Source organism: Coloeus monedula (genome assembly GCF_965178545.1).
Source record: "Coloeus monedula genome assembly, chromosome: 1".
NCBI classification, from domain to species: Eukaryota; Metazoa; Chordata; class Aves; order Passeriformes; family Corvidae; genus Coloeus; species Coloeus monedula.
The window spans coordinates 36,010,362-36,029,489 of NC_138781.1; the positions used below are offsets into that span (position 1 = coordinate 36,010,362).

At 41.5% G+C, this 19,128-nt stretch overlaps 1 protein-coding gene across 1 annotated transcript in view; it reads right to left on the reverse strand.

The window, feature by feature from the left end:
- Positions 1-2,943: 2,943 nt before the first annotated feature.
- RFTN1 (raftlin, lipid raft linker 1) overlaps positions 2,944-19,128 on the reverse strand; it is a gene marked incomplete at both ends in the record, with an annotated part of 84,665 nt that continues 68,480 nt past the window's right edge. The window contains 3 exons of the mRNA XM_082290560.1: positions 2,944-3,381; positions 7,218-7,299; positions 8,679-8,782. Coding sequence (XP_082146686.1) covers positions 2,944-3,381; positions 7,218-7,299; positions 8,679-8,782 — 624 coding nt within the window. The remainder of the gene's footprint in view (positions 3,382-7,217; positions 7,300-8,678; positions 8,783-19,128) is intronic.

Here is a 19,128-nt window from a genome sequence, read left to right on the forward strand (position 1 = left end):
TCCAACAATCAAAGACATTAATGCAAGTTGAAGTACCAGTCCCATTGTTTGTGCATTTAACCCCTCTTAACATACCTATTTTCATTATGATGCTTTAAGGGTTTGGATACCCTACCCATCATAGTTGTACCCCTCTGCCCCTGCTCCCTGCTGTTTGTTGCATTTGAAAAACCCTTTTCCATCTTTCATTTAATTCAGCCACTCCTCTTTGCCGTTCTTCATTTGCCTCATCCAGTGTTTCCTTAAACACCTGCAGGGACGGTGACTCCACCTTCACCATTTGCCTCACCACCACCGCCCTGGGCAGCCCATTGCAATGCCTGAGCTGGATTTTCTCCTTTCAACTTCTCCTGTGTAACAGCTGGTGGCTTGTTCAGATGACCACCTGCTGACTGCTCTTTCACTTCCCTGGCCACTCTGGTGGTCCTGCTTTTTCAGACCCAAAATGGCAAAGGCAGCTGAGCTAAACTGCAGGTAACAGCTGTGGAGTCTTGCTGCTGCTGCACCACACACCTGCCTTCCCCAGCCCTCATCACATCTGGACCATCTGTCTGAGACATGATTTAGGCTCTTTCACTCTCCTTGGGAGGGGGGCATGGTGCAAGCACACGCACAACTTCAGACAGCTGAACCAGCTCAGAGTAATTCAAAGTCACAACTTGGAACTGATTATGAGATTATAAACCCCAAAGCAGCTGCCCTTTTGAAACTGAAAAAACATGCAAGTTCTCTTCAACTCTTCCCAACCCTAAGCCAGCTTTTACAGGAACAAAGTTTTAAATCAAGCCTTCACTTAAACAAGTGCAACTTCCCCACTGGCCCTTCCATGCTGTCAGGAAAGGAAAACCAAGTAGCCAGTTCTCTAGCACCAGTAACTACTGCAAATTCAGTAGGAAGGAGCTTCCCCTCATCACCACTTAGAGATCCTGAGTTTGTCCTTTTGGGGACAAATTACTGGCAGTTGTGCAAACACCACAAATAAGGAATCTCCTCATGACCTTTATTTCTCTTTAGTTTTGTAAGCAGCTGGGATTCAGTTAAGCAAGGTCAAATTGCAATCCAATAAACGTTTTCTATTAAAAAGTATTTGAAGAGGTCTTTCTACTGCAACACTTTCTACTAGCAAAACGTTCATTAAATATAGTGAATTTTTAAACAAGATGAATACAAAGCTAGTCCTTGAGATAGAAATCATCAGTAAAAGGATCTTATGCTAATAAAATCTGCAAACAGGAACTTAAAACTGTACAAAGCACAGACCTTGTATTTAAGTAGAACAACTGCATCAACCTATTTTTGAGGCTATTGGAACGCCAGTGTGATCTCAAAATACCAAATGAAACAATTGAAAAATAGCATCAGAAATTGAAGTTATTTACAGTCCTGTGGTTAAACCACTGAATTCAAAATAAAAAACTCCTTAATCAATGACAAAACTACCACTGTGCTTTGTGTGTGTGAAATCAAATGGTTTAAACTTGAGTGCCTTTGTCCCAATTAAATGAATATTTAAGTGATGTCATTTTTCCCTTCTCTGCAATGTTCTGCCAACTGAGTAATTTTTAGGCATGAAAGATGCTTTTGAACCACTCTAGGTGCACATCTGGTACAGAACATAGTCCTTTGTACAGCATTTTGATTTGAAGACTAAGGAAAATTATCAAGCACAAATCAGTCAAGGAAAAAACAGCAAATCACTTACAGAGCTCTTGCTTCAAAACAAGAAAATCAGGGGGATTTACAATATATTTCTCACCTTTTTACCAGATTACTCAACCACTTCTAAATAATGAAGGTGGTTAAGAAGAGACAAACCACTCCTTCCTACATTTGTAAAAATACTGAAGAACTTGGAGAACATTGGCACAGAAACTATATTACATGTACATTCACTTGTAAATATTTTTATGTAGCTTCAAACAGGAAAATGTTGGTAATTTTACAGAGTCCTGTTAGGTATCAGTCCCAGAATACGGTTACTTGTATGAAAAAAAATGGTCTGTTATGGTATTTTCATTTTGGATGGTCCTTTAGTGACATTTGTTGGCCACTGACCCCTGTGTACAATTTCAGTTCTTTACCACAAGGTATTTCAAAACAGTGAGGAAGTGGTGCAAAACCACCTGGAAAAGGTCAGGAGGTAACATCTAATTCCAATTTTGGTGAGGATAACCACTGATAGAAGTACTTTTTACCTGCTTTTTTGTTTCCTGCTTTTCTGTCTTCTGAAGCCCCCACAGCTACTGATGAACTGCTGATTGGCAAAGACCAAATAGGAAATTGCATTTTGTATTGGAATCATCTGCTTCACAAATTCACCATGGGGTTTGTTTACCCACTGTGCCTGAAACAGGTACATGATCTGCTTATTGCTTACAGATCTGTAAGGGTTAATAAAATTCAGAAGAGAGTATCATCAGTGAGTATGCTCCTGGAGAAAGATATGGATAACAGCCATCTTATCTAAGCTTTCCAGTTTCAACCTCTTTAAGTCCAAATACCATTTTTATGACACTACAAGCCTAGTGACAAAATAACATCTGACCACAATAACTTCTCCAGGAAAGCTACGTGGACAAGAAAGTACTACACAGTAAAATCTGACTGAACTGAACACTTGCCCTGACCCAGGCTCAAAGCTGGCCTGCTAAGGTTGGTCATGGAAAAAAGTATGATTTCTGTCCTTCCCTACTTTTTAATTTAAAGTGTAGCTCTAGGAGAGCATTTCCCACTACGTACAGAGAAAGGAATTTTGTAGTTTCTGTGGGTTGAAAAGTCTGGGCCCTGTAGGTACTAAAAACATTAAGATACCAGAGTGCTAAGGAGCAAAGTAAGTCAAAGAAATGCTGAGTTGAGCAATGGAGTTAGCGGTGGGGATTATCAAAATCTGTTCTTCTGTCTTGGCAAAGCATCAGCCACTCACAGGGTTCCTGCAAAGAGCTCTCATTCACAGGAGCAGTCCATGTCCAGCCCTGCCCCGTCACAGCCGCTGCCGCCGTCCAGCCCTGATGCACAGCCCCCGCCCTCTGTGGCCTCACCCGCGGGGCAGCCGGGCACGCTCTGGCTGAGGCAGGCCTGCCCAGCATTGTCACCAGTGTCACAGCTGGCAGGACACGTCTCTGCTGACGCCCCGTCACGGTGGGGACCTCTGTCGTTGGTCCCGGCTACCTCATCTCCCAAGTCTATGACATCATCCAGCTGCTGTTCTGGATCCGGCTTGGCTGCTCTTGAGATTTGTGCTTCTAGGTTTCTCGTGTTCTCTGTGACTTCAAATTCCTGCTTCTCCCCTGCCCTTTGCTTCTCCCTAGTACTTAATTTAGCCTTTGTGGAATTCTTCATTTTTCTGTTGTGCATGTCTTCTTTGGAGAACCTCCAGTGAAACTACAAAGAAGGGATCCAAATGTTAAAGACCATTAGAGGCAATCGCACACAGACATTTACTTTCCTGAGCAGAAATGTTTTGATTATTTAGTTTTAATTCAAAGACTAAAGGGTTTGACCAGAAAGACCCAAGATTAAAAGAAGTTGCCTGACCAAATCAGACGGCCTAAGATGATTTCTGCTCACCCAGATCTCTCTGTTACACAGAGGAAGGAGAGCCCGATGCTTTCTGCTTCTGCTGTTGCATGTGCCTGGTGGGCTCCTCTCTACACCGTGTGGAAAGGGAGGGTGTGCAAAGCTGCACAAGTGCAGACAGAGGAAGCAATGCTGTGGCGTTATTCCAGTGTTTTTCACCAGGTTAACAGCAGAACTAACACCACACCCATGACCATACCCAAACAGTAGAATATTCTGAACCATCTGTATGAATGCTTTTTGATGAGAAAGCATGAGGCTGCTTCTTGCAGCACTGCCACAGGACTTGCCACAGCCACCATTTCAGAACTGTTTTAACTAGTACTAAAAAACAAAAAGGATTTTTTTAAAAAACAAGCAGTACCTTGAAATAATAACTTGACAGGTATAATGTATATAAAGGCTGACAAATATGCCACTATAATATCCACTTCATTTGTCAGAAAATAAATCAACCTTCCCAAAGAAAGCCAGACTACAGAGCCATAGAATCATAGAATGGTTTGGACTGGAAGGATCTTCAAGGTCATCTGGTTCCAACCACTCTGCCATGGGCAGGGACTCCTCCTAGAAGACCAGGTTGCTCCAAGCTCCATCCAACCTGGCCTTCAACACTGCTGGGGGTGGGGGGGGGGGCACCCACAGCTTCTCTGGGCAACCTGTGCCAGTGTCTTACCACCCTCACAGTACAGAATTTCTTCCCACCATCTAATCTAAATCTGCCCTCTTTCAACGTGCAGCCATTACCCCTTGTCCTATCACTACACTTCCTGGCAAAGAGTCCCTTTCTAACTTCCCTGTAGGCCCCCTTCAGATACTGCAACACTGCTGTGAGGTCTCCGTGCAACCTTCTCTTCTCCAGGCTGAACAGCCCCAACTTTCTCAGCCTGTCTTCATAGGAGGTGCTCCAGTCCCCTTACCAACTTCGAGGCCTCTTCTGGACTTGCTCCATGGTTCCAAGCCACTGCTAAGCCATCCTACACAAATTTGCTAAGTACCTCTAAATGTGCACAACCATTTTTTCAGCAGTGTCAGTTGCTGACGGAAGCCTAGGAATGGGTTAGGAGGCAATGTCTGGATGGCATAAATAATCTCATCATGACATTCAGCACACCCAACTGTGTTCCAAAAAGCCATTATCTCCAGTGAAACTGGCTCTGTGCTGAAGTTGGCCAAAAGATCTTGTATTCATAAATTTTTGATCTAGCTATTTATTCCTTAATCAAAAAGCCATTCAAAACTTACTGGCAGATTACAAAGCTGGAACAATGTTCTTTCCTCCTGGTAGCCAGAACTTAATGTAAAAGAAGAAGGGGAAAGAAAAAAAGAAACTGGCTTTCACAAAACTTCTTGGTTTTACTTAGAAGAAGTTATCTTTCACTTCAATAGCACTGCAATTTAGAGAAAGAGGAACGATAACATCTCAGTTCTAGAGCTCAGCTGTTTAAAATTCAGACACCTGAGTTTTTTTCCTCTTTGATTTGCGGAAGTGCTGGGCACCCACTACTTCACTTAACTCAAAGCTCCCTTTGGCAGAAGGTATGATCAGGGCCCTAAATGTGATAAAGATCCAACTGTAGGAGGCTCTGTGTGTGTGTGTGTGTGTGTGTGTGTGTACTCAGTAAGGTACTTACACTGTATTTCACAAAAATGCATTTCAATGCATGAAATAAGCATCAGTTTTGTATAAAGTGAATGAACACAATTACCTCATCCCTGACTGAATATTGCACTAACAGGAGTACTTCTCACTGAAGAGAGAAGTTGTACCACTCCTTGCATATTTCCTTTTCTGTTCCTCTGACTACCTTGAACAGCAGTTCATTGATGTGCAAAGACAGGTTGGAACATTTTCCAACAATGCAATATCCTTTTAATTTTATCATCCTATTTCCCTCCTCTGAGGGTTATCTATAAACATTTTAGACATGCCACAGCTTAAGTTAAAAAAAATCCCTGAGAGCCTGTGATGTTGTATGTGCAGAATATTCAGCAACTTTTAATCACATGCTTGGGTTGGCATCTTTGATGTGACACAACAACCACTTATGGACGTTGAACCAGTCTTACATCTCTTTACAGAGCTATAATCAAGGTATGTCATCCTTCCTTGACCTCTGTTATGAAAATGTGCTGCAGTGATTCTTGCCCTCAAATATGCCTGTATATTTAACACTGCCAACAAGTAAGTCCTTTGTTTTGTCAACCAGACATTTTTAAATAAGTTTTTATAGCCCGGAATGAAAAAAACTTAAACGAAGTTTTAAGTCATCTGGTTGGTATGTATGTGTTATTATAATAAAAGAAATCAGCATCATACTAGTTTCTCTGTCTGAAGATGAACAACCACATATGGGTTCCCATCCCTTCCACTAAAACCACACACAGTAGTAGGAAAAGAATGACCAAATACAGGCACTCTTAACACTCATCCCAGAATCCCCTTAATCACCTGAAAACAAAGAGAAAAACCAAGGAAGATGGGCTTTGTAGCAAGTTCACACAATATTCTGGGCTCTTGTTTTGCTAATGAGAGAAGGTAAATCCTAAATCAGTTGCACTCCCAGCAGTTCTCTCCTACTTCAGTCAGTTCAAACACTCTCCTGCTCTGCACTGTATCAAAAAGACAACTTTCACAGAACCAGGCTCCAAAACAGTGAGGGCTTCATAGATGAAAACTATCTGCAATTATCTGAACTGCTGGGTAAAATGCTCCTGTTGCTCAGGTCTGCTCAGCATTTCTGATCTCCTACTGCAGCTCAGCTCCGCATGGCCTGAAGCGCCCACTCCTGCAGGGGACATCGGGCTGGCAGCACTCACCAAAGCCCACAGAGCCAGAACAAAAGCGAGGCTGCATTAGTCAGCAACTCATCATCACGTGGTTTCAGAGATCTTTTCCATACTTCACCTGGCTTTCCTGATCCCTTGCATACTGAAAGGACAAGGCAAATTTGACTATTGCAGGAAGATCATCTCACTTTCTCAATTCCAGTCCTTGCATTTCTCTCTCCAGCTGTATGGCATGACAGGTTTGGGCAAGGGTTCCCACAGCGAGGTGGTTAAAAAGGGAAATGGGAATACATACATACATCCACATCCATGCATCACTAGCTGTCAGCTATGTCCTTGGACAATTTAGCTGGATTCTAGTGGCTTTTTTTGGTTAAATTGCAGCAGAATTCATTAATATTCACACAATAGAAACACCAGCCAAGATCAGGCCTACATTGTGCCAGGTTCTACCAAAACAGAGAGAGAGAGCAAGAGCGAGAGAGAGAACGAGAGAACAATTTAAACAGAAAAGACAGTAAATGGGTGAGAGAAAATCGTGTTGGTTCCACCTTGCAGGCACTGAACATGGACAGAGAATTTTAGGTCTAAATGGAGGTTTATGGCTGGTTTACATGAAGAAAAATCTTCATCTCTTCTGCTGCTGTGAGTTCAAAAGAGAATGAAATCTAGGAGCATTGACATCATTTGAGCATTTTTTGTCTCCTTAATTTGAATAGTTCCATTCCTTGTGTCTCACTACTGTATTGCAGAAACATTGAATAGGCCATTTTACTTCTAAGGGAAATCATTTTCAATATAAAAATACCACCAGCAAAACCCAAACAAACCAGAAGCTCAAGGTTATTTACCTTAGATTCTTTCTTCTTTGCTTTCTGGGGCAAAGAAGGTCTCTGAAGAAATACAATTTGCTTTGTAGATAAATTCCCCTCCCTGAAAAGAAACAAATGCACACTCCTGAGAATGAATTAAATTCACATCCAGCATCATTCAAAGCAAAAATCCATCTCAGTCATTTGTTTCTGCAGGTCAAACAAGAAAAAAATGAAGAATGATCCTCACATTGCCTATCCCTGGTGTCTCTGAGCAGCCTGGTATTTTGGGGGGCAGGGAGAGGGGAATGTTCAGACAGATAGAGCCTGTCAGCCTGTGACACAGTTTTGCTGAATGCTTTAGCATTAGTGTGTAAACACAGAATAAATTGTTTGGAAAAAAAAGGAAGAAACCCAGGAGTCCCAGTGTGTGTGTGTCCCAGCAACACTGGAGTGTTCCTTCCCTCCTTCCCTCCCTCCTGGGGCACTGATCCAGAATGGGGCTGGGTGCTCCCTATAGGTCTGCAGCATGGCAGGAGGAACAACCACCAGGTGGGTGCCCTTCTGCACTGACCTCTGTTACTCGAGGTATCAGTGGGGTACAGAAAGCTGGAAGAGAAAGAAAATCATATCTGTATCTTCAGGAGTCAGGAATTACAAATTGTAACTGTGATCTTCTATTCATTCTTATATTTAAACATTTATGTGAAACTTAAATACAGTTTTTCCCTCAACACAGATGGCCTTTTACTTTTTAGGTTTTTATGTGTAGGAGTAGTCTTCATCCAAATCTCATAAAGAGCTGGGCATATTTTTACTCATTTTAAGATTAAAAATCATGACTGACTATACTGGTGTGTGTATATATATATATAAATATATCCCTGAAGAGTGAAAATTCAGAAAGCACCATCTTTCATGATTAACAAGTGGGATGATTGTTTTTCACCAGTTATGAAGATAATTTTTAAGTGATTAGCACTTATATTTAAAACCTCAGAATATTAGTAATAGCAAAGTAGACCACAGAATTATTATATCTGCACACAAGGCTACTAGAGCAGTGACACACTCATCTCACACGGTTCTGCTCAGCTGGACTGTATCAGCAGCATTAGACAGACATCTATTAAGAATAAAATGACTCTTCTTCAGTTGGACAACATCTCACTCCAAACATTATCACACATTTTGTCTTTGCTCTAAAGAACGTTACTGGAAGATCCAGAGCAGGAATTTTACAATCACGGAGTTTAGAGAGAGGCAGAAACAACACCCAGAAAATTCATGCAGAAACCACAGTGCCACCTTGCAGTCTTTCTGCCCACGAGACATGTGCTTCCTGCCACATGTGGCTTGTGATGCTCGGAAAGCCCCAAGAACAGCTGCAGCAGGCTTTGCAAGGAAATCCACACTGACTGCACAGGGAATTGCTTGTGCAGACTGTGGTGCTTGTACAGCAACTTCCCCGGCCAAAAGGCAGCACCCACCCCTCCCTACCTGTTTGTCTTCACAATGGGAGTAGGAAGCACGCACGTCAGCTGCCAGCCGTACATGGCAAGGGAGTTCAGCAGCGGAACGTAATCTGTCTGCACTTCAACTCCCTGGGGAAGGAAAAGCAACAGTTGGCATCGTCACTTGGAGTGCGACATTCAGCTCGACACCAAAAAACCCCAAGAAAAAATACATGTGTGGGTTTTCTCGGAGGGAGACAGAGTTTTTGCACTGAAGTGGGTCATGTTTTACATTCAGCTAGGCAGGAAGGAAAACATTCAAAAACATGAGACAAATGACTGACCGCCCATACATCCCAAACTGTTAAAGGAGTTTGTTCAAAATGGTAAACATCTGTGATCTTGTTTTTACACTGCCTGACTCATCCATCTAGCTTTAGATTATTACAGATCTGAACAGGGTAAATTCATTGTATGTTACCAATTATCTCCTCCCTAGAAAAATGATGTTCAAGTAAAAATTAAAAAATGACAGCATCGCTTTGCTTGGATTCTGCACTTGTCTAGGCTTCAGCAAATCCTGAATATCTGCACTGAAATCAGTCATGTTGCTCTACCATGATGGATCAAAAGGAAAATAGCCAACAACAGCAACAAAAAATGTAAGTACAAGTCTGTTCCTTTTATCGCCCACAAATACACGTTGCTGCCTTCTTATTTTGAATCAGGAAATCTGTGGGCGAGACGAAAAGCTTTGCCTTTCAGTGCAGGAGTCTGGCTCCTGCTGCACATGTACCCAGCAGAGCCTTGCTCATTCTCTTTCAACTAAAAGGCAGACCCTGCAATCCACACAGAAAGAACCACTGGTGGTTTCAACAAAGATTATTCCAGTGAGGTGTCTAATTGCCAAGACTGCCAGTAATTTAATGAATAGATGCTAGAGCATATTTACTAGTTTTTAATTTTAATAAACACAAAGCAGACAAATGGTAACTACTAGTCTCTTGAAATATAACTAAATTTGACTGGAATAATAATTACATTTGCCAAAAAGCTCAGGCACTCACAGCGGTTTCACGTGCACGTACGGAGTTTTAACTGCCAATTCGCAACACTGGGGAAGGCACAATAGGTCTGCAGCTCCAAAAAATCCATTTATTCCACAGTAATGAAATAGTCATTTGATCAGAACTAATCCAAATCCTGCTGTAGTTATTTCAAGGTACTTTAGTGAATTTCAATCTCAGCTGTTCCTTTCTTCTAACAAATGTAATTTAGGTCACTTGTATCTTTATAACTGAATGGCTGCCTGACTATACCTATTAAAAACCCGATCATGACTACAAGTGCAAATAGCTGAAGAAGCCGTATCAGTCCTGCTTAAAAGGAGAACGTTTAAAATCTCTACCCCAGAAAGTGCCTGCAAGAGAACACTACTAATGTACTTCTGCACAGAGGCTTGTGGGGGCTTAGAGAGGCAGTGCTACTTTACAACATCACCCTGTACAAACCGGAATTTTTAACTCTGGGAAAGAGATGCCCTGCAAGAAGGGGGCAATACCATGTGGCCCTTAATTCATGTCCTCTGGAGCAATCAGGGCTCACCCTGCAGCTGTGATCATGGTAGATTCAGAGTCTACTTTGATTCCCATTTCCCTCTGGAAGACGGATATTTGAGCGCTCTTTCCAGTTTTTAAAATAGTGTCCAAGAGTAATAAAAAAATTATTACATATCTAGATGCCTTTCAGATCTGATGTCTCAAGAAGACATATTAATAACACAGTGAGATTTATGAGATTGGTCAACAATGGCTTCAAAAAATGAAGATGAAAATATGCAACATGATGATTAAGAATAAGGTCAGAGCATCCATCATGACAAGCTCTTCATGAGGTGCCACATAAAAGGACCTGTCTAAAACCTTTCCTCCATCAAACAGTGTTTGCAGAGGAAAAACCAAAAGGAGCTCACTCATTTAGAGGGTGGAAGCAGATCAGGAAAGACTGGCACGGCAGACCTTGTTTGTGCCCCAAGGAACATCTTGTGTTGTAAAGAGGATTTCTATTTTGAATTCATTGCCTAAGGTGGGTGATTAGCAGGCAGAACTTTCTTCTTGCATCAGGATGTGCAACAAATGTCAGAAATCAGAGGGAGATTACAGCAATGAGGAAGGACATCAATACCACGCAGAGCTCATTTGGCTGCTGTGGAAGCCAAATTGTTTCAGGGACAAGCCATCACTCCTGCCACAGCCCCCTGTCCCTGCAGGCTCTGAGCAGCGAGACAGGGCTGGCTTTGGACCTGTCTGACTTGTCAGGATTAAGCATCATCTGCAGCAGATGATGGTGTATTTCACAACCCAGTGGTGCAGAAAGGAAACAAGCAGGTAAGTACATTCAAAAGGGTAAAGTTATCAGAAAATAAATTTAAGTCAATTAGGCCTAAAGAAATGTTTTTTTTTAAAATCTGGCAGTGTAAAAAAATCAAAAACAACCAACCTATTGAAAGAGTTCTATACAGTTGTTACCAAAAGGTAACCTCTTATTTTTCCCATGTGTTGGTACCCAACAGTCCAGTGTGCCTGTTGGGCTGTCTGGAGGCAGGAATTGTGTACAGGATGCAGAGGTGTACCCTCCTCTGAGCTCCTCATGCCCTTTACCAAGCTCTCTCCAACTCCACGGCGCTTCGCTGGAGTCAGACACTGCACCTCATCTCCAGGCCCTCGGGAAATAGACTACTCCCAGTAATTGGCTGAGTTTGAAGATGACAGACAGAGAAAGGAGTCACTCCAGAATAAACAGGTGTAATCCACATGGGCTTCAAACTCCTGACTTGCAAATACAGATAATTGAAGCTTTTTTTAAGACCACACGAAATTACTTCTCCCTCCGCCTCCTGAATCATTGGTTGTAATTCTATCCCACAACTGGAATTTGTGTGCCAGCAGGAGTCACAGTTATACAGACCTTTAATTGGTGTCATATTAAATGCTTTCTAAAGCAGAAATGCTTCTAAACAAACAATACACTGGGGGACGGGTGCAGAGGAAAAGAGTCATCTTGTATTCATTTTATATTTAATACAGTAATTATTTTATCTACTATTATTAGAGACAATAGAAATAAAATTTCAAACACACTGTTCCATCAGATGAAAGTGCAATGTTCTTTCTAACTAGCAAATACTGGATTTGAACACCAGCAAAAGTAGAAAAAAATGTGCAAGAGCTCTCCTGAAAAAGAAGTGTTCAAACAATGCATCTCAAACTGGGAGACATTTCATTCACTGAAAGGGTGGAAAATTTTAATTAACTTGCTTCCCACTCTCCTGTGGATGATAAGTAATCTCTGATCACACCTTGAGTGTCAAGAAGCCAGAGCATATTGAGCTAGGATTTTCCCTTGACTTGCACCACATGAAAAGAATTCTTTTTATTTGTAGTTGTATTGTTTGTTTTCATCATTTTTTCCTTTCACAGTTGCATCTGCTCATTAGGAGAAAAAAAAATAAGATTAAAAAAATGATAAGAATAATATCTAGGGCAAGCCACACAAACAACTGCATTAACAATTTTTCTTTTCTTTTTCCCCCCTACTGTGGTGATTTTAACCACAGCAAGATAATACACAAGACAACTACTAAGCTCTTGTAAGACAGAAGTTCTTCAGAAATCAGTCTTTCCTGGGCTAAGTGAATGTGATTTAGTTACAAGGCAGCTATGGATTGTCACTATTTAATATTTTTTTCCAGCCTGGATTAAAGAGTGGTAGATTGAAAATCCCATTAAATAAATCTTAATAAAACCTTTATCAGCAAATCCTAACAGACTGCATACCAAAATCTACTGACAGATGGCAAAGAGGATGGGAAGTAAAAAAACAAGTTGCTTTGAAAACCTACTGTTTGTTGCAGAAAATGGGCACTGCTTTCAAACCCAGCTCCTAACAAAAAATAGAGGGGAGAGCCCATGAGGGAGGCAACATGCACCCTCAGCCAAGGCTGGCTACCAGTCCTCACTGGCTTTTTGGCCAAAGCCAAAGTTTTTCTGTCCCAGGGAACTGAAGGGAGGAAGTGAAAGTGGCAAAGGCAGGATTTGCACCTTAGTGGAAAAGAAAGAAAATAAAATGACAGAAATTGACTATCTGGACTGTGCAAGAATGACCCAGTAAAAGCATGCTGCAAACATTTTATGTTTGCAGTAACACAGCTGACAGGGGGACTAAATTCAAGCTCTAAATTCGTGAATTATTTGCCTTTTTCCTTTTCAGACTTCTTCCAAGAGGTAATTTCTGCTGACAGTGTAACAGTATTGAATCATTAAAAACATTTATTGGAAGCAAAAAAGAAGTTTCACAAATGCTTCAGCAATAAAAAAAGTTGGACTTTGTTCCTCTATTATTGAGCTGCTCCTGAATTTCCATGTGTAACACACCACAGCACCTTGCTGGCAGACACTTGCTACACATCCATTAGCTGTGGAGCAGAGGGCAGTGGGATGGCTCCTGCACCCTTGGAAACATCAGTGGCTTTGGGAAGCAGGTGGGTCACTGACCAACAAAGAGTACCTGACAAATGGGGACCTTAGTGGAAAGGTAATAGAAAAAAGAGTAATAAATCCACAGGCAGGCTTTTCCATCAATATTCTGGGCATATGTAACTTAAGAGTTATTTACTATTATTAATATGTATGTCAATTCCTGCAATGTGAAATATTTTTGAGAATACAGTAAGTCTGTAACACTACATGAGGCAGCATCTTGCTTAAAACAGTGTTTCTGCAATTCAGATGTATCCAGTCACAATTTCAGTACACACAGGCTGCTGAGTAGCATTCACAGCTGGCTCCACATCTAGGGTAAAATTAGAAGAAAAACAACAACCAAAAACCCTTCTGTGCCCACAAAGACTGCTTCCCTCAGTGACTTCTGTGGATGCAAATCCTATTTTTTAGCATGTATGTAAATGAACAGAAAGATCAGAATGCTCCTGATACTGCCTGCACCTGTAACAAGAAGTACATTTGCACAGCAACAGAATTCTGCCTTTACAGAAGCACAAGGTCGGCAGCAAAAGCTGGAAAAGGTGAATGTGTCAACACAGAGGGTTTTCCACACAGGACACTTGGAAACACTCAATGAAATGTTGAACTCACCACTGCACAGACAATGTATACATGATGGGACAACTCCACTTAACTGTCCATGAAACACAAGAAATAAATGTGATCTAGCAATCCATCAGTACAGTTTCTTAAATAACTCTGGCATTTTTACTTTTACAATTCCTGCAACAGTTAAGGTGTACCTTAAGGTGAGCATTGATTTTACTGTTTGTCCATCAATTCTTTGGGGGAAAAAAACACCAACACAAAAAAATCACTTCCTGAGAACTTACATACCCCAGTGTGCCCTACACACGCAGCTTAATCATCCCCAGGCAGCTTCCCCAGCACAATTCCCTTTGGTTATAATTTATTCCCAAACAACATGTGGCTTCTACCAGAAGGCTTTGTGCACCACTCCCTAGTTATGCAAGTAATAATCTTTTTCCATGCAAGCAGCACAGCTGAAGCCCAGACCCTCCACTGCCCCTGGCTCGTGCTGCAGGAAGGAGAGCGCTGCACTGCCCCTCGCCCACAGGCGGGCTCTGCGTGCAGCCTATGGGGTCCCAGCACCCACTCCCATGCCCCTCAACATCCTCACACAGATGCACTACCCAGGGCACTACTGCCTGGCTGGAGTCACCTGCTGGGCAAAAGAAACGTGTGCCCTGCGTGGTTTTATAAGAAGTATGAAAGAGGACTGAAACACTTTTTCCCAGCTTGTTCTTAAGTGGGAAGTTCAGATCTGGGAGGTGCACTTTTCCCTGAAATGTTTTATGAGTGAGCAGAGAACTAATTCTTAGAAAACTGTGACAGCTAGGAAAGCTTTTTTTAATCCATAATGTGCTTTTGAGTCTGTTTACTTCAAATGCCCTTTACTCACATGGAAAAAGCATTCACCTTGTTAGACATTCAATACCACCACAGCCACAAGAAATTATCAAAGACATTCCTAGTTCATATTGCTAGGTTTTGTTATTACATTAATCATCAAAAACCAATGAAAGAATACTCTGTGGATTTTAACTGTGGATTTTAATAGATTTTAAACCTATGTCTACTGAGTTCAGCAAATATATATGTATATATGCTGCTTTCATATCTTACATAAAGGAATGAAACAAGAACTATAAAAATCTTTGGGAGGTAACAGGCTCCTGAAGGTTTTTGTTCAGCTCTTCTTAAAAAGCAACAAGCATTCAGCAACAGACATTGCTGAAATATTATGCCCAGGCAGCATATCTGTCCTTTGGGTGGTAAAGAGGGTCACACACATGACTCCTCTGGGCTTTTCATGCCCATCACCATCAGCTTCTTGGCTGACCTGGTCATGCCTTTCTCCCGTGGCCAGAGACAGCAGAACATGGCTTAACTGACCTAAATCAGATTTACAGACAAATCAAATCCTCATTTCCAGAGAATTTGTTTCAAGGCTTACATTAAGGCAACTTGCAACCTAGGCTCAGCAGAGATAAATTTTTAAATCTTTTGGTATGTCGCACTTTAAAAAGGTTTACCATGTCTACGGTGGAGACTGACCCCATTCAAGTCTCCCAGGGAAATGGCAACACCACAATGTATCTGAGATTTTAATTCATGTCAGTACAGTGAAGGTATGGTATAGCAGCAAATACAAAGTGATGAATCAGCAGCTCAAGACTTTCAATGAGAAAATCTGTGTAAATTAAGGACAGTATTTTCAAAATGAACACAGCTTCAGAGGCAGAACAATGCAGCAATCCTAAATGAATGTTATAGCACTCAATTTTAAGGACAGTATTAGCTATTTTGTCTTGGGTAATGGGGAAGGGAAGGTGACAGATTTAGAGTTAGGGAGAGGGAAATCATGCAGGCTCTGATTAGTCAGAACTGTCTACCCACATTTGCCTACACAAGCAGAATTAAAACCATCAAACAAGTTTTAGGGCTAGATCTCAGAGACTGCAGTGGAAATAATATGTCCTGACATTTTTAGAGTTAAAGTGGTAAGGATGAGTGCGGTATTTTGTCATAACAAGTCCTGTGGTCATTTGTAGAGGATACCACAGCTCTACTTTGAGAAGAAAGAGTTAAATTACTCAGAGCTATTACATCCTGTCTGCTGCTTGGCGGGACCACATACTGTGACAGCTGCGAGCTTTACATCCTCTACAAACTGACATTTTACACACATACTGAGTGCATCACACTGTTCAGCTTGTTTTCTCTATTAGCCTTAGCAATTAAAAAGGCAGCACTTTCCCTGCTAAGAGGTATGCCAACCTCTCTCTTTTGTGTTTATAGTTAAACAGCAACCCTTTACCTTTTCATTTAGAAAGGCTTTCTTTCTAAAGGGCATCGATACATGCTACATGTCTTCCCTTTCTAAAAAAGCTTTCTTTTGTTGTGACTGGGATTCTTTTGTTTGTTTCTTCTTCTTCTTAATTAGGATACAGCACAATAATTTACATTCAGTTCAGACCACATCTGAACAACTCCAAAGCTCATCCAAATAACCAAATTGAAAATAAGGATCCGTTATATACATTTGTGTCACTCTGCCCATCCAGGCTTCTTCCACTTCCTTGGTACAAATGGAAATAAAAAATAGAAAATATTAATGTAGATCAGAGCTGAATGTACACCAAAAAAACCCCAATCTTCTACATAATGAGTCATTCCACTGCTCCCTAACTATCTCTGTAACAATTATACTTTGTAACACTCGTAACAGAAAGAAAGCCTTTACTGGCTCTTGGACATCTTCTGTCACTACTGAACTCTGTCTTCTTCCCCATTTTACAGTCCCCTCCCCTGCCACTGCATTATTCCACGTTGATGGTAAATAAAGGTGAATTCCAACAGGGCTTAACACTTGGTCTTCTGGGTACAACACAGTGCACAGTGCCTATGGATCCCCCAGCTTCCAGTCCTTTCACTGATTCCACGGCTTTAAGCACCTACACCTATTATGTCTCAGAAAGCCTGAGGCATGATATATCTGGGCAGTTATTTGAATTGCAGGAGGAGGAAATCAAGGTGGCCAGCTCTGCTCTTTCTCTATATGGGCAAGACCTTTGCAAGACTTCCCCAATGCCTCAACATTCTTCCTTCAGGAGGTTTTTTATTCCCCATATTCTTCAACTTTCAGCTTGGTGGGGAACATTTTCATAGTGTCCTCAGAACAGCCACACTTGATCTCAAAAGAGCAAAACTGCCAGGGAACACCCAGCATCCAAATTTTTCATTACAGCAGAGAATAATCTGATCACACTGACAAGCTGTGTATATGCTATCAGTCAGTTTCTGAAATTGCACATCCCAAATCTTATGTCTGGAACAGGAGATTCTCTGCATTAGCCCTCACAGACATGGTGTGTAGCAGTACAGCATCTCCTGACACACCAGATGGCATCGGGAGGTTCATTCCTTAGTCTGTTGACCAGCTGTGTTCTCCAGTATGGAATTGCTAGAATTGAAAGCAAATGATACTCCACCTACAAGGCCTCTAACACTTCAAAAAAGGGCTCTGCTAGAAAATACTCTTCTGCTCTGTCCTGGTGTTTTGGTCAGCAATCTTCCAACACAGGATCCCCACTATCCTTCTCATGTAGCCTGACAGAAACTGTCCTGTGTCCACACAGATTATGCCTAACTTTGTTACGATATCCTACTGAGATGGAGAACCTTGGATTGGTTGTCTGAGAGCCAAACCAGCTCTGCCCAAGAATCCATTTATAACTCAGAAAACTGTCTCCAACATGGCTGTAAGTGATGGTTAAGGAAAAGCAATATATATTAGGTCAAGCATGCAGGATACTTGCCTCAAATATTTTGCATGTCTGGTTTAGTTTCTACTGAAAGAAATCCAGTTTGTGCACTGTGGGACCATTCTGTGAGGTGAAGTGAGGCATATTAAGGGCGGATCAGTGGGCTCACTTCAGAAAGGCACTCCTTATCTGAATTAAAATGCTTGTATGAACACAAGATCCTCTAAACTTCTGGAACCAACAACCTTGTCCAGAAAGGAGTTCCACAGATCTGCTGCATAAATAATTACCTGAAGTATCTTCTTTTTGTTTGCTTTGCACCTGGCCCTGACTAGTGCCATTTGGCACTTAGTTCTTATACTGGAAGAGACGGCAAACAATCCCTATTTACCTCTTTCCTATGATTTAGGAGCTCTGTACCTATTCCATTCCCTGCAACTCTTCTCCAGGCTGAAAGGATACATCATGTAAAGTCTTCCTTTTACAGAAGCTGTCTGTATTACTGAGCATGCCCACTGCTCTTCTCTGAACAATTACTGTGCTAACACAGCCTTCTGAAATAAGGTGCTGTCAAACACAGCTTACACAGTAGTATGCAGTATTATATACTTGCTGTTTCTCCCTCTATTCATTTCCTAACAGTTTTAAACATATGGTTAACATTAATGCTTCTTAACGTTTGCCTTCTTGATCAGCCCTGACCTAATACACTCATGAAACCATCTGTCATTATTCCAAAACCTTGTTCCTGAGGGGCAGCACCACAATTTGACCCTAAAAATGAACAACAATTTACAGTCAAGTCTGTCATAACTGGAATAACATTTAATGCAATAAAGGAATCATTTTTCAGACACACATCAGCAACAAGAAAAGCTGCTATTAACGCACTAAAGTGTTCTGCAAGTTGTTTGTAGCCATTATTATTTGGCCATTTCTTGCTGCACTACAAAATCATCATCTAATAACAAAACTCTTAATCCTAGTCTCCTGGAATTTTACACACTTACTCTAGCATCTGTCCCATTTTCCCTTAATCTGTTCTTCTGGCATGCGTGTGCCAAAAGGAGGGACTATCTGTCTAAGGATTTTACACCCTTTACTATACATTCCAAGTGAAATGATCAGGTATTGCCTTTGTAGATACACAACACCTATTTCTAGCAGACATCAGATAGAACAAAAAAAAACTTCTAAGAGTTATGCAACTTATTCTTTTTCCTCCATGTTCTTTTTGCTTCAAGTCACAAAGAATTTAGGCCCAGCTATTCAAATACACGGGTATTGTGTGTATCAAATTTGCTGTGGAAGATCGGTCTGCAGTGCTTCACAAATTGATTCATAACTATTTAATCAATTTATGATCTGTCCTAAGCAGTGCTTCTACTGATCCATGTGGGCACCTGGATCTGCAGAAGGCCAAGTTGTGACACATTTGGTTTGTTTATGGGGGCCTATCCAGAATATGCAGTTCTTTCAGCATATGAAGGAGGTCAGACAGAGCCAAGGCAGCTCTCTGTGCCTTCCTGCTGCAGCTCAGCCTGCCGACCTAAAGGGCTGCCTTCTTTAGAACTGCGATGCCACAGTGACTTGTGTGATCATGTTGCCCTGACAACCAATGGAGATCCTCTCTGCAGTTAATCTA